General features: G+C 34.6%; 1 protein-coding gene across 1 annotated transcript in view; it reads left to right on the top strand.

Annotated features, from left to right (window-relative positions):
- CFAP47 (cilia and flagella associated protein 47) overlaps positions 1-14,923 on the top strand; it is a 520,230-nt gene that overhangs the window by 144,645 nt on the left and 360,662 nt on the right. The window contains 1 exon segment of the mRNA XM_067722746.1: positions 4,805-4,946. Within this exon segment, the coding sequence (XP_067578847.1) occupies positions 4,805-4,946 (142 nt within the window).

The raw sequence follows: 14,923 nt of genomic DNA, 5'->3' as shown, positions 1-14,923 counted from the left end.
TTTTGTGACAGATTATTTTGAAGCATTGAAGTCTATCATTCTCTTATCCAGTGCCTGCATCTGCATCTTTCATGTGTACAGAGGTATGCAGACAGACACACACACATACACACATTCTTCAATAGGAAAATAAATGAGTTTCAGCAGTAATTTAATCTATAGGTTTTTAATTTTGCTGAGATCAAGTTATATCTTGTCTTAATAAGTCGATATTGTGATTTTATGTTTTCATACAGTGGAACTGTGTTTTTAATTTCATCCTTTATCCACAAAAGCATTTAGCTTAAGGGTCACTAAAAATAAGAAAAAATACATAATCCAATTTAAATGTTACATGACTTTTGGGGAGGATGCATATGCAATTTGATAATTTTTCAGTCCAGTTTACTATTTAACACTTTCAACAGTTAAAAGCTTAGAAATCTATTTCTTAATGTTTGGACTGTGGCTCTTCTAGTGTTCTAAAATTGATTATAAAATTAATTATATATATTTATAGTTTTATGGAGTGCTGCACATTGCTTAAGATTTTGAATTGTTCAACATTTACTAGGTAGTTTAAAGGGAGATTTACCTAGTGTATAGAAGTGTAATTCAATCCGACAATAAGAAGAACATAAAGAACCCTGCAGAGATAGCACACCCTGTGAGATTTTGCTCACTAAATTTGTGCCAGTGAGGCATTTCAGGTGTCCTCCACTATATTTATAGCTACTTGTAAGTTATCTATCTTTGTGTGTGTGTAGATGTAAATTGTCAGTGGGTGCTCTCTTGTTTGACCTATGCAGCAGGAAAATGTGAAATCAGCAATAAAGGACTTGATTTATTTCTAGTTGTAACCCTTCCTTTCCTACGTTGCACCAGGTTTGGGTACAATCAAAACTGCTTGTGGACAATTACAATTGTATTTGGCATCCTTGACTAGACTTGTTTGTTTACACTAAGTCACTCAACCCTCTCCTTTCCTTGTGGGCCACTCACATGTCTTCTGTGTCAGTGTATAGCATTACTTGAGTTTAAAATGAGTTCATATTATATATAAAAAAAGGAAAGAATACAATAGTAACCTAAAAAATAATATAAATACTATTAAAATATGTGTGAAAGTATTGATTTCTATTAATATAACAAGTAAAAAATGAAAAAAACAAACGAGAAGAGGAAAAATAGAAATGAGACAAAATATAACTGGTTGTTGATGACTAACAATGAGAAATTCCAGGAGAAATAAGATCAAACAGAGTTTTGTTTTGTTTTGAGAAAGATATAAAAATGTAGTATTTGGACATGAACTATATCTTTTTTCAATTTACTCCTTGACACCTGTGTGCTGGTATCACCGCAGAAATAGATTATCATGGGAATGAGTTGCTTGCTCTGATTTGTCAAGATAAATGAAACATCCATGAAAATAAAACATGTTACAGTATTTTTATGCTTCTATAATTCTGTTATGGGAACAGATTATTTGCAAAAGATTCTATGACGGGAGATGGAATTGGCAGTGACATGGCCATTGTCTTAGTCTGTTCAGGCTGCTATAACAATATACCATAGGCTGGGTGGTTTATAAGTAACAGAAATTTATTTCTCACAGTTCTGGATCCTGGATGTCTAGGATCATGGCACCAGAATTGGTGGGGTTAGGGCCGCTTCTGAGTCGCGGACTTCTTGATGTGTCCTCACAGGATGGAAGGGGCCAGGAATCTCTCTGGAGTCTCTTTTACAAGGCACTAATTATAGTTATAAGACTCTAATCCCAGTCATGAGGACTCCATCCTCATGGCTTAAGCACTTCCCAAAGCCCCACCTCCTAATTGTATCATCTTTGGGGGTTAGGATTTCAACATATGAATTTTGGGGGGATATTTTCAGACCATAGCAGCCAGCTAATACTGAAACAAAAAACCCAAGAGTTTGCCTAGTAGGGTAATATGCATGGCAAGCTGTAACTATATGCTTTTTATTATTTAGCTCTTCATTTTATTTAACACATATTTTTTATTTCTGTAGAATCTTGAGATCATCACATGGTAGATATCTGGGGAATTCCTGGAAACCTCTGATTGATTTGTCCTTCATTTATTTTTTAAAAAATAATTTATTGAGTGTCAATTTCTATAACATAAAATTAACCATTTGGAAGTAAACAATTTAGTGCCTTCACAATATGGTATAACCACCCCATCTATCTCATTTCAAGACATTTCCGTCACTCCAAAGTAAAACCCTTTACCCATTAAGCAGTTTCTCCCCAGCCCTCTTCCCACCAGCCACTGGCAGCCACCAATCTGCATTCAGTCTCTATGGATTTATCTATTCTGGATATTTCATAGAAAATCACCTCTCCTAAATTTTTCTTGTCCTTATTTGTAGTCACCTTCTCCCCCACCTTCAGTTCAGGGCAAACACTGATCTCATTTTGTTTGTATAATTTTGCCTTTTCACTTGTATATGATATGAATGAAATCATAAAATAGGTTGCCTTATCAATCTGGCTTCTGTCACTTAGAATACTACATTTGAAATTCATCCGTATTATTCTGTGTAACAGTAGTTCATTCCATTTTATTGTAGAAAGCTGTTGGATGCATTTACCAAAGTTTGTTATCCGTTCACTATTGGGAGGGAATTTGGCTTGTTTTCAGGTTTTCACGATTATGAATAAGGCCACTAAAAACATTTGCATGCAGGTTTGTGTATGAATAAGTTTTCACTGCTCTTTGGTAAACACCTAGGGTTGGGAGTTCTGGGCCTTATGTTAAGTATGTATTTAATTTTCTAAGAAACGAGAAAACTTTTCCAAAATGACTATAAAATTTTGCATTCCTATCAGCAATTCATAAATGTATTAGGTGCTTACATCTTTATCAGCACTTGGTAATATCATTTTTATTTAAACATTTTGATAGGTATGAAGTGTTATCTTCTGTGATTTCAAATTGCATTTCCCTAATATCTGATGATGTTAAACACCTAATTATGTGGTAATATGTCATATGTACATTTTCTTTTCTGAATTGTCTTTTCAATACATAGTTTTTCATTGGGTACTTTGTTTTTTATTAATCTTTGTATGTTCTTTATATATTTTGGATGTAAGATGGATTTTTTTGTGAGAAATATGTTTTTGGCTTGTAATTTTATTTTTTAACATTATCATTAACAGAACAGATATTTAAAGTTTGAGAAAGGCTTCCCTGGTGGTGCAGTGGTTAAGAATCCACCTGCCAATGCAGGGGACACGGGTTTGAGCCCTGGTCCGGGAAGATCCCATGTGCCAGTGGATAAACTAATCCCGTGTGCCACAACTACTGAGCCTGCGCTTTAGAGCCTGCAACCCGCAACTACTGAGCCCACACGCTGCAGGTTCTGAAGCCCATGCACTTAGACCCCGTCCTCCACAAGAGAAGCCACTGCAATGAGAAGTCCGTGCACCGCCGCGAAGAGTAGCCCCCGCTCGCCACAACTAGAGAAAGCCCGTGCAAAGCAGCGAAGACCTAACACTGCCAAAAATAAATAAATAAGTAAATACATTTAAAATTTGATAAAGTACAATTTATTTTTTTTTATAGATGATTATTTTTGTATTGCACTTAAGAAAGATTTTTCTCCTACATTTTCTTCTACAAGGTTTATAGTTTTAGGTTTTATATTTAGGTCTTTGGTCCATTTTGAATTAATAGCAATTATTTTTAATATTTTTATTTTTTATTTTTAAGAATTATTTTTGGACTAATGAAAAATAAGCCAAGTCTTATTTTGAAAAAAAAAAAAAAATGTTCTTTCAATGTCATATGATAATTTTCTTTTTGAAACTGTCTTTTTTTTTAAACTGCTGTTTTGCTAAATCCATAGCATCTCGTCAGATCTCCAGGACTTACTCATCTTGCATAACTGAAACTTTGCACCCTTTGAGCAACATCTCCCCATATCTCCCTTCCCCCCAGTCCCTGGCAACCACCGTTCTACTCTCTGCTTCTATGAGTTTGACTGTTTTAGATTCTACATGTAAGTTAGACCATACATTATTTGTGTTTCTGTGTCTGGTTTATTTCATTTAGTATAATGTCCCACAGGTCCATCCACGTTGTTGCAAATGGCAGGATTTCCTTCTATTTTTAAAACTGAAAAATATTTCGTTGTATGTGTATACCACATTTATTTTTTTATCCATTCATGAATATGTAGGTTGTTTCCATATCTTGACTATTGTGAATAATGCTGCAGTGAACATAGGAGTGCAGGTATCTCTTTGAGATCCTGATTTCAGTTCCTTTAAGTGAACATCCAGAAGTGAGATTGCTGGGTCATATGTTACTTCTGGTAACAATATTGTACTTTATACTTGAAATTTGCTAACTCTGTCTCTCTCACACACACAACAAGGTAACTATGTGAGGTGATGGATATGTTAATTAGCTTGATTGTGTTATTTCATTATGTATATGTAAATCAAATCATCAAGTTGTAAACTTTAAATATGTACAATAAAAAATAGTATTGGTTGAAATAGGTGAAGGGAATAAAGAGATACAAACCTCCAGTTATAAAATAAATAAACCACAGGGGTGTAATATACAGCATAAGGAGAAAATGGTCAATAACGTTGTAATAGCTTTGTATGGGGACAGTTGATTACTAGACTTATCATGGTGATCATCTCATAATATATGCAAATGTCAAATCACTGTGTAGCACAACTGAAACTAACATAACGTATGCCAACTGTATTTGAATTTTTAAAAATCACAATTTTTATAGCAAAAATAGTCACATTTATAATGTATTTTTTGTCTGTCAGGTGGCAACTTACGACTTTAGCATTCAAGTTCGAATTAATTTCTTCGCAGCTTCAGAACTTTACACTCAGTGTTGTTTGTCAGACTCTCCTATGATTCCAAAAACAGCACCACTTATTCGACCATGTTACGTTCAAGCTACTGGTATGTAATATGAAATTGATGTACATAAACCAAATATTTATGCTTAAGGAGCTAGAAGTTTAAAAAATTAAAGTTAACTTAAAAATTAAGTTTAAAAAATTAGAGCATGATACTTATTTTTTAAAAATAGAAATGTTAGTAAATTTACGATACGATTCTTGTGTGTTTGTGAGTCTGTGAGATTGAATTTTAATAAATAGCCTGGATATAATCTCACATGATTTACCTTTGCTTAAAAAAATAGGATAGGGTTTCCCTGGTGGTGCAGTGGTTGGAAGTCTGCCTGCCGATGCAGGGGACACGGGTTCCTGCCCCAGTCTGGGAGGATCCCACGTGCCGTGGAGCGGCTGGGTCTGTGAGCCATGGCTGAGCCTGCGTGTCCAGAGCCTGTGCTGCGCAGTGGGAGAGGCCACAACAGTGAGAGGCCCGCGTGCCGCAAAAAAAAAAAAAAAAAAAGGATATAGGGACTTGCCTGGTGGTCCAGTGGTTTAAGACTCTGTGCTCCCAATACAGGGGGCCCAGGTTTGATCCCTGGTCAGGGAACTAGATCCCGCATGCCTCAGCTAAGACCCCGTGCAGCCAAATAAATAAATATTTTTTGAAAAACAAGATATAATAGAAAACAAAGGTCAGGTTAGTACTTTGTTTATTGTGTGGGCAATTTAAATGATTAAATCAAAATAGAAATTATTAAAATAGAATACATTGGTTATAAAATGATGAAAATTTTATTTAAGGAAATGTTTTTCACCCCAAAGGGATGGGTTACTAAAGAACTAAGTACAAGTAAAGAAGGATAAGTATATTAAAATTTTGAATTATTTATTGAATATTTATTCATTTTCTCCAAGAGTTCAAGTATAAAACTGATGCCCTCTGTAAACCATACTTTTGACTGGCTTTGACTTTGCATAGTATTATATGTGCTTAAGTATTTTTCTTGAAAAGTTAAGTCTAGTTTATATTATACTATGTTTTTATGGTTCTGACATTAATTGTCTTTAATAATAAAATAGTGATCAGTTAATAATTGTACTTGGCACCTAGTAAGAGAAGCCTCATTAAAGTAGCATATATAGTATAGAGATTTATTTCACTCCCATTTAAAATACAGAATTAGAATTTTCACTACTGGTGGAGAGGCTCCATGAAGTTAAAAATTTCTCCCTTGTTTTAAGATATCTTTTTAGGGAAAGAAAATAATTATTGTGTAATTTTTCTGAATTAGGTAAGTTATTTTAATGAAAAAGAAAATAAAATTCACAGATTTTTAAAAAATTAATGTATCATCATTAAGGAAAAGTGTAGAAACACAGAAAACATCATCTGGAATGTGAATATTTAGAGCATACTCTTACTAATATTTTGGTGTCTTACTCTTATTCTCTATTTTGCTTTTATTAGCTTATTTATAACATACTTGGGATCTTACTGCCTATGTTAAGTTGAAATCTGATTACTCAATAGAAACTTTTACTTGGATGCTGTAGACTCTTATTAATTATATAAATTAACACTGACAACTATTGTAGAGTATTTCATCCAGTAAGACACTCTTATAGATTACTTAAACATAATCACAAGCATAGGTTGTTTCCTTCTTTTATTTTCTTGTTAATGTAAATACTGTAGTAGTGAACATTTTTGTGTATAATACTTTTTCCCTATTTAGATTTTTTTGAAGGTGAGAGTCTCTGAATTGCCTGCATTTCTTCTAAAGTATGTATCAGTACATATTTGCAAAAGGGCTTTTGTAAAGAGGTGTGTCAGTATCATTTCACCCCTCCTCCAGTGTCACCTCTAACCAGCATTGAATGAAAGAAATTGGATCTCTTTCTTTGTGATTAAAAGTTCTTCACTTCAATTTTCATTTTTTTGATTGCTCATGAGAATTAACATTTTGTATCTTTGCTGTTAATTATATATATGTTATATAAATTATCTGTTCATGAACCTTGCCTTTATCACTGAGGTTTTGTATTTATCCAATAGATGTCAGTGACCTCTTTATTGATAATATTTTTTTTTCATGTTTACTGTCAATGTTTTTTAAGATTTGTTGTTTGCCTTTAGCTTTATTCATTTTTCAATAGATCTTTTAAATAATTTTATGGTTAAATCTATCATTTCCTCTGTGATTTCCAACATTGCTTTAAAGATTAGATCGTCTTCCCCACCTACAGGATTGGTAAATACGTAATTCTGGTGTTTTCCCCTATTTTTTTTTTTTTTTTTTTTTTCTTTTTGTGCGGTACGCGGGCCTCTCACAGGCTCCGGACGAGCAGGCTCAGCGGCCATGGCTCATGGGCCCAGCCGCTCCACGGCATTTGGGATCTTCCCAGACCGGGGCACGAACCCGTGTCCCCTGCATCGGCAGGTGGACCCTCAACCACTGAGCCACCAGGGAAGCCCTCCCCTATTTTTAATGGTTTAAAATTTATTCAGTAATTTTTATACTTACTTAATTTATAAAAATATTATTGTATTTACACCAACAGTTGAAACGTCAAAGCAGACTTAATTATATCATATAACTTATCAACACCAAAGTTTGCTAATGACTCAAATGATACAAGTAAAATGAGACAAAGATGTAATATTTCTTCCTGTAGAACTTGGCATCTTCCAACTTGTCCTTTGATCCCACTGTAGGATGCCTTTGGTTTTGAATTAACAGATGACTTTTGAATGATATTTGTAGAAACCTTGTTCTCAAAGGATGCCGTTTTTGTTTGGAGCTCTGCATTGTTTTTTAATCTTCATAGTTATACAGATAATGCCTATGTGATAAATACCCATTCTCCTACGAGCAATGCCCCATAAATCCCAGATATTTTTAATTGGCTATTTGGACAGATAATGCATGTCAAGTTTCTTCTTTGAATAAGGCCACTGGTCAATACCATTTTTATGTTTACAAGGAGGTATGATCAAATCCGTTACTCTCTTAGCCATCACCTCGGTAGGATGATGATACCTAAGTAGGAGCTCACAAGCCTGCTGTGATCTCTTTACTCCCAAATTACATGCGTTCATTTTTGAATTAAAATGTGCTAATCCAGAATTGCAATCCATTATCTGTCTCCTCCTTGAGGCTTATCCTGCACCCTAGAGGCAGTGATTTTCCTCGTTAATTATCTAATGAAAACACTTATTTGATGATAGGCAACTTGACTCACTGGAAACTCTAACTCCTCTTATCCATTTTCCTAATATAATTATACCTTTAATTTCAATTAAACTTTTTATCAGATTTAATTATTATGATGATGGATTGTACATTGTTTAGCCAAGTAATGTATCATGCATAGTTATTTTATTTCCTTTATTTCAACTTTTTTTTTTTTTCTGGAGTTAATAATTGCTTAATTGTCCTTAGGTATTTTACTAAATCCTCCCATGCTATAAAGCTCTATAATATGCTTGTCAGGACAGTATTCCACATAGTCTAGTCTGTCAGATAATATGTCTTCTTGTTCTCTTCAAGCAGCCCTCCTGGAGCACATCAACTTCCTGTTCCAACATGGACTAGATGCTTTCTTCCCCTGTGGCAGAGTTGGAGACTTCCCTTCATTCTACTTGTAGGGATTCCTTTTGACTCTTTTTTACCTTGAATATCCCGTTTCTTCAAATTCCCACCTTCCTATTTCTTGGTTTACTTCATTGTACTGATAGATTACATCTTCCAGGAGCTTCCAAAGAAAGGGTGCAAGGGAGTTACCTTTTTAGAAAATCCATGTCTGAAAGTATCTTTGTTTTTCCTCCCACACTTGAATGATAGTTGAGTGTGGAATTCTAGATTCAAAATAATTTTCCCTCAAAAATTTGAAGGTGCTATCGTTATCTTCTAACTCCCATTGTTGCATTTAGAAGTCTAATGCCATTCTTCTTTCCCATCCATCATATATTATCCTCTGTTTTCCCTTTAGAAGGTTTTAGAAACTTTTTTATCCCTGTACTCCATTATTTCCCATTGATGACTTTGGTGTGAAGCTTTTATCTTTACCACTGTCCTAAGTTCTTGTGGAGCTTTTCACTCTAGAAGCTTATGTCCTTCAGTTCTATAAAGTTTTCCTAAATTGCTTCCTTGAAAAACTCCTTCCCATTATTTTCTTATTTCTTTCTCTGACTCATATTGGTTAGATTTTGTACCTCTTTGATTATATTATATATTTTAATTATCTTACATATTCTCCCTTATTATCCTTTTTCTCATCTTTTCGTTTTATTTCCCAGGATATCTTTTTCTGACTTGACTATTTTATGTCTTAAAAAGTTATCTTGGTGATTTCAAACTGACAAGATTTTTGAACTTTTTTCTATTTCTTTACTTATAGACTTTTTTTTTAAATGAAAGCAACACTTTTTTTTTTTTTTTTTTTTTTGTGGTACGTGGGCCTCTCACTGTTGTGGCCTCTCCCGTTGCGGAGCACAGGCTCCGGACGCGCAGGCTTAGCGGCCATGGCTCACAGGCCTAGCCGCTCCGCGGCATGTGGGATCTTCCCGACCGGGGCACGAACCCGTGTCCCCTGCATTGGCAGGCGGACTCTCAACCACTGTGCCACCAGGGAAGCCCGAAAGCAACACTTTTTATCTGTATGTTATAAATTATTTGAAATTCTGTTGACTACATTGTCTCAATTTTTGCTGAATCATTTTTCCTTTATTTCTGTCTCCCTCATGTTGAGGAGTTCCTTAAATGTCTGTTGATTCTTTCCTATTACGTTTCTTAGTGAGTCTCACAATGCTGACTTCAGCATCAACTATTACATCATTTCCTGACAATCTGGATGCCAATGAATGTTTTAATTTAGGGGGGGAACCAAAATATTAGTATGTGAGACTTTAATCTTGAGAAATAGTTTCTCCAGAAACTGTTTCTCTAATAACGTGTTGGGTAGAATGTAGCTTTATATAAATGAAATAGAGATATCTAAATGGTGTCATAATATGGCAAAACAGTGCTTTGTTTTTAAAGATATAACCAATCTATTATTTCAGTGATTATCCCCAGTTGCCAGTTTGCAAATAGGCAGAACATCTTAGATGTGCTATTTCTTGTAGTGTGCTATAATATTGTCTTTTCCTAGGATTTCTCATGACAAGAGTTGGGGGTGACACAACGATGAACACTATCTACACATTTCTCCTATTCCACATGTCCTAACTTCCTGCCAAAGCATCTATTAATTCCACTGGTATAATAAAAGCACTTGTAAGATACATGAGTTTTTGCATCAGAAATTGGTTTCTTTCCAGGGACTTACACTCCCATAAACTTGTGAGATTCTTGAGTTTTCATTAAGGATTACAAACGTCTCCAAGGTAAGTTTCAAAAAGTATAGATTTTTAATTCTGGTTTCTGGTTCACTGTGTAAGAGGCTTGAAAGTTACTGCTCCATCCTTACAACAAGTACAAAAGCTAAACAAACTGAAAAATCAACAAATCTTTTTAGATCTATAAGAGAAGTGAGGTCACAGGGCAGATTCATGCTCCTGAAAATGGAAAGAGTCATGGGCAAATACAGAGAATCACAACTTGCTGGAATGGAAGTTACTTCAGGAATCAATGCCTGAGGAAGGAGACCTGTATTGTAATTGATGAATTGCTGGAGGTTCAGCATGGACAAGTCTGAGAGAAAATCTCCATGGAGCCCCAGTCATTAGGGGCTCTGATAGTTTTGTGAATTTTACCTCCAGGAGCTTGACTTGATTCTCTCAGTGAATATAGGAGAAAGATCCCCTCATGTTTCTGGCAGGGGTGAGGAAAAGGAATAATTTTGAAATATGCCAGAACATTCTGTTCTGCTTAACAGGGTCTGCCCTCAGGAGAAACTATTTTACCAGGTCCTGCTAGGGTTTTATCAGACCCTCACTGATCTCAGGGAAGGGAAATATCCAACTCCAGCGTCCTGTAACCTTCTATGTGGGAGAAGAGAAATACCCAACTCAGCCCACTCTAGCCATTTAGTCCCAGATTGGTGGTGGTGGGGCACAGATTGAGAAGCACATGTAAAGTTCATGTGCTAAAGTCTAGAGACACAGGCTCACCTAAAGACTGAGATCTAATCATAGCATTATAGAATGTTTCCCCTCTCCCCACAACTTACTACCACATTACTAAAGGTCTGTTTTCAGCAGTCCCTTTTACCCAGTACATCATGTCTAAGGATCAAGAAAAAAGTACAAGACATACTAAAAGGTGAAAAACACAGTTTGAAGAGACAGAACTAGCATTGAAAACCAGATGCTGATATGGCAGAGGTGTTGGAATGATCACATTGGGAATTTAAAGAAACTATGATTAATATGCTTAGGACTCTAATGGATAAAGTAAGCAGCATGCAAGAACAGTTGGGCAATATAAGCAGAGATGAAAATTCTAAGAAAGATCCAGAAGAAGTGCTATAGATCAAAAAACACTGGAACAGAAATGAAGAGTCATTGATAGGAGTATTAGTAGATGGGACATGGCTGAGGAAAGAATCTATGAGCTTGAGGATATCTCAATAGATATCTCCAAAGAAAAGCAAGGATAGAAAAGACTGAGGAAAAAAAACAAAAAAAAACAGACTACATACTGTGGGACAATTACAAAGTATGTAATATATGTATACTGGAAAGACCAGAGGGAGAAGAAAAAGAAAGTAACAAGAAATATTTGAAACATAATGACTGGAATTTCGTCCAAATTAAAGTCAGACACCAAACCATGGATCCAGTAAGCTCAGAGAATACCACACAGGATGAATGGCAAAAACTACACCTAGGCATATCACTTTCAAACTGCAGAAAAATCAAAGATTAAAAAATCCTGAGAATGCATGCACCCCGATGTTCATTGCGGCACTATTTACAGTAGCCAGGACATGGAAACAACCTAAATATCCATTGACAGAGGAATATATAAAGAAGATGTGATACATATATACAATGGAATATTACTCAGCCATAAAAAGGAATGAATTAATGCCATTTGCAGCAACATGGATGGATCTAAAGATTGTCGTACAAAGTGAAGTAAGTAAGAAAGAGAAGGACAAATACCATATAATATTTATGTGGAATCTAGAAAAATGGTACACATGAACTTGTTTGCAAGGCAGAAATAGAGTCACAGATGTAGAAAACAGACTTATAGTTATCAAGGGTGGAAGGGTGTTGGGATGAATTGGGAGATTGGGATTGACATATATACACTACTATATATAAAATAGATAACTAATGAGAACCTACCGTATAGCACAGGGAATTCTACTCAGTGCTCTGTGGTGACCTAGATGGAAAGGGAATATAAAAGAGTGGACATATGTATATGTATAACTGATTCACTTAGCTGTACAGCAGAAACTAACACAACATTGTAAAGCAACTATACTCTAATAAAAATTAATTTTAAAAAATCCTGAAGTAATTCAGAGGAAAAAACACCATACTATATTGAGGAGCAAAGATAAGAATTATATGTGACTTCTTCTCACAAGCTATGCCAGCAAGAAAAGAATGGAGGGAAATATATAAAGTGTTGAGAGACAAAAAAACACCAATCTAGAATCCTGTACCTTGAGAAATTATCCTTCAAAAGTGAAGGAGAAATAAAGACTTTTTCAGAAAAACAAAAATTGAGGGGATTTGTTGCCAATAGACCTGCCTTGAAAGAAATAGTAAAAGAAGTTCTTTAGCGAGAAGAAAAATGTTATAGGTGAGAAACTTAGGTCTATATAAAGAAAAGAGCACTGGAGACAAAATAAATAAAGGTAAAATAAGATTTTTTATTTTTCATATTCTTGATCTGACGTTTAAGTTTATTCAACATAATAACACAACGGTATTTATTTATATATATGTTTATGTATACTTATATGTAAGTGAAATTAATGACAATAATGAAACAATGACAGTAATCAAACAATTATGCTATAAGTACGTTAAGGAAGGTAGGGAGGAATTAGGATTATTTTGTTATTAAAAAGGTCCTTGCAGATAAAGACAAATACTCTGTTTTCACTTGTATGTGGAATATAAAAAAATAAATGAATATATTGGGTTGGCCAAAGAGTTCATTTGGGTTTTCCCATAACATCTTATGGGAAAACCCAAATGAACTCTTTGGCCAACCCAATATATAACAAAACAGGAACAGACTTACATATATAGAGAACAAACTAGTGGTTACCAGTGGGAAGGGGAAAGAGGTATAGGGGTATCTCATGTATGCAAGGCTGGTTCACATTCAAAACTCAATTAACCAGTTTTCTTATCAGTAAAAAAAGGACAATTGGTAGCTTCCTTGCATACTTGGCAAAGCGGAAAGCACTGTGCAAAGTAAAAGCACTAGAGGAATTGAAGGTATATTTTAAATAAGCAAACTATAACTTAAACCAGTGAAATATATATTATAGATACAACCCCCAAATATCAGTTTTCTCTGTTAAGAACATTCCTTAGGAATTTATCCTAAGAAAACAAAGGAATATATAAAGATGTTCATTAGAGCATTACCAATGATGGTGCAATACTGGGAGTAACCTAAATGTCCAGCAATAGGGGATTGGGTAATTAGATTATACTATGAGTTTATTAAGGAATGCTATACTTCTAAGAAAATTCATGATATCTTGTTTAAAAAAAGTGCAGATTACAAAATGTGGTTATATGGCCCCACTTTTGGGTTATGGAAATATATATGTGTATATGAAAAATTGTATGTAGACAAAACATAAACAGTAATGATTTCTGAGTGGGTAGAGTATAGATAATTTGGGGTGATTTTTTGTGTTCTTACAGTTTTCTTTATGAAGAACATACAACTTTTTTTATTAGAAAGAAAAAAAATTAAGCCATCACATTAACAGGCTAAAGAAGAAAATATCACATGATCATATCAGTAGATGCAGAAAAACATTTTACAAAATCCATTACCCATATATACATTTAAAAAATTCAGTAAATGAGTGATGGAGGGGAACTTTCTCAACTTGACAGAAAATATCTATGAAAACCCCCCACAGCTAACTTCATTCTTAATGGTGAGAAACTTGAAGCTTTCTCACTAAGAACAGAAACCAGGCTAGGATATCCCCTCTCACCACTATTTCTCAACATTGTACTGGAAGACTTAGCTAACGCAATAAGACACAAAAAGGAATTGAAAGGTATACAGATTAGGAAGGAAGAACTAAAACTGTCTTTGTCTGTGGGTGACATGATTGTCTATAGAAAACCTGAGTAAATTAAAACAAAACTAGAACTAATAAGCTATTATAGTAAGGTTGCAGGATACAGGCTAATATACAAAAGTCAGTTGCTTTCCTGTATACAAGTAATGTAAAATGGAATTTAAAATTAAATACAAAATACCATTTATATTAGCACCCAACAAAAATGAAATACTTAGGTATAAATTGAACAAAATACTTAATAAGAGCTATATGAGGAGCACTACAAAGCTCTGATGAAGGATATCAAAGAAGAATTAAATAAATGGAGCAATATTCCATGTTAATGCATGGAAAGATTCAGTATTGTCAAGTTGGCAGTTCTTCCCAACTTTATCTAGAGATTCAATGCATTCCCAGTCAAAATCCCAGCAAGTTATTTTGTGGATATTGACAGACATATTGATTCAAAGTTTATATGAAAAGGGAAAAGACTCACAGTGGCCAACATGCTATTGAGCGAACAGAACAAAGTTAGAGGACAGACACTACCCAACTTCAAGAGTTACTACAAAGGTACAATAATCAGGAGAGTTTAGTATTGACAAAACTAGACAAATAGATCAATGGAACAGAAAAAAGAGCCCAGAAACAGGCCTGCATAAGTATAGTCAACTCATCTTTGACAAAGGAGTAGAGGCAGTACAATTTGGAATAGCCTTTTTAAAGAATGGTACTGAATAATTGGACATCCACAAGCAAAAACAATGAATCTAGACACAGACTTTATACCCTTCATAAAAATTAACTCAAAATGGA

The sequence above is a fragment of the Pseudorca crassidens genome, chromosome X, assembly GCF_039906515.1.
Source record: "Pseudorca crassidens isolate mPseCra1 chromosome X, mPseCra1.hap1, whole genome shotgun sequence".
NCBI classification, from domain to species: Eukaryota; Metazoa; Chordata; class Mammalia; order Artiodactyla; family Delphinidae; genus Pseudorca; species Pseudorca crassidens.
Note: the sequence above shows the minus strand (reverse complement) of the source record. Positions and strands in the feature narration are given on the sequence as shown.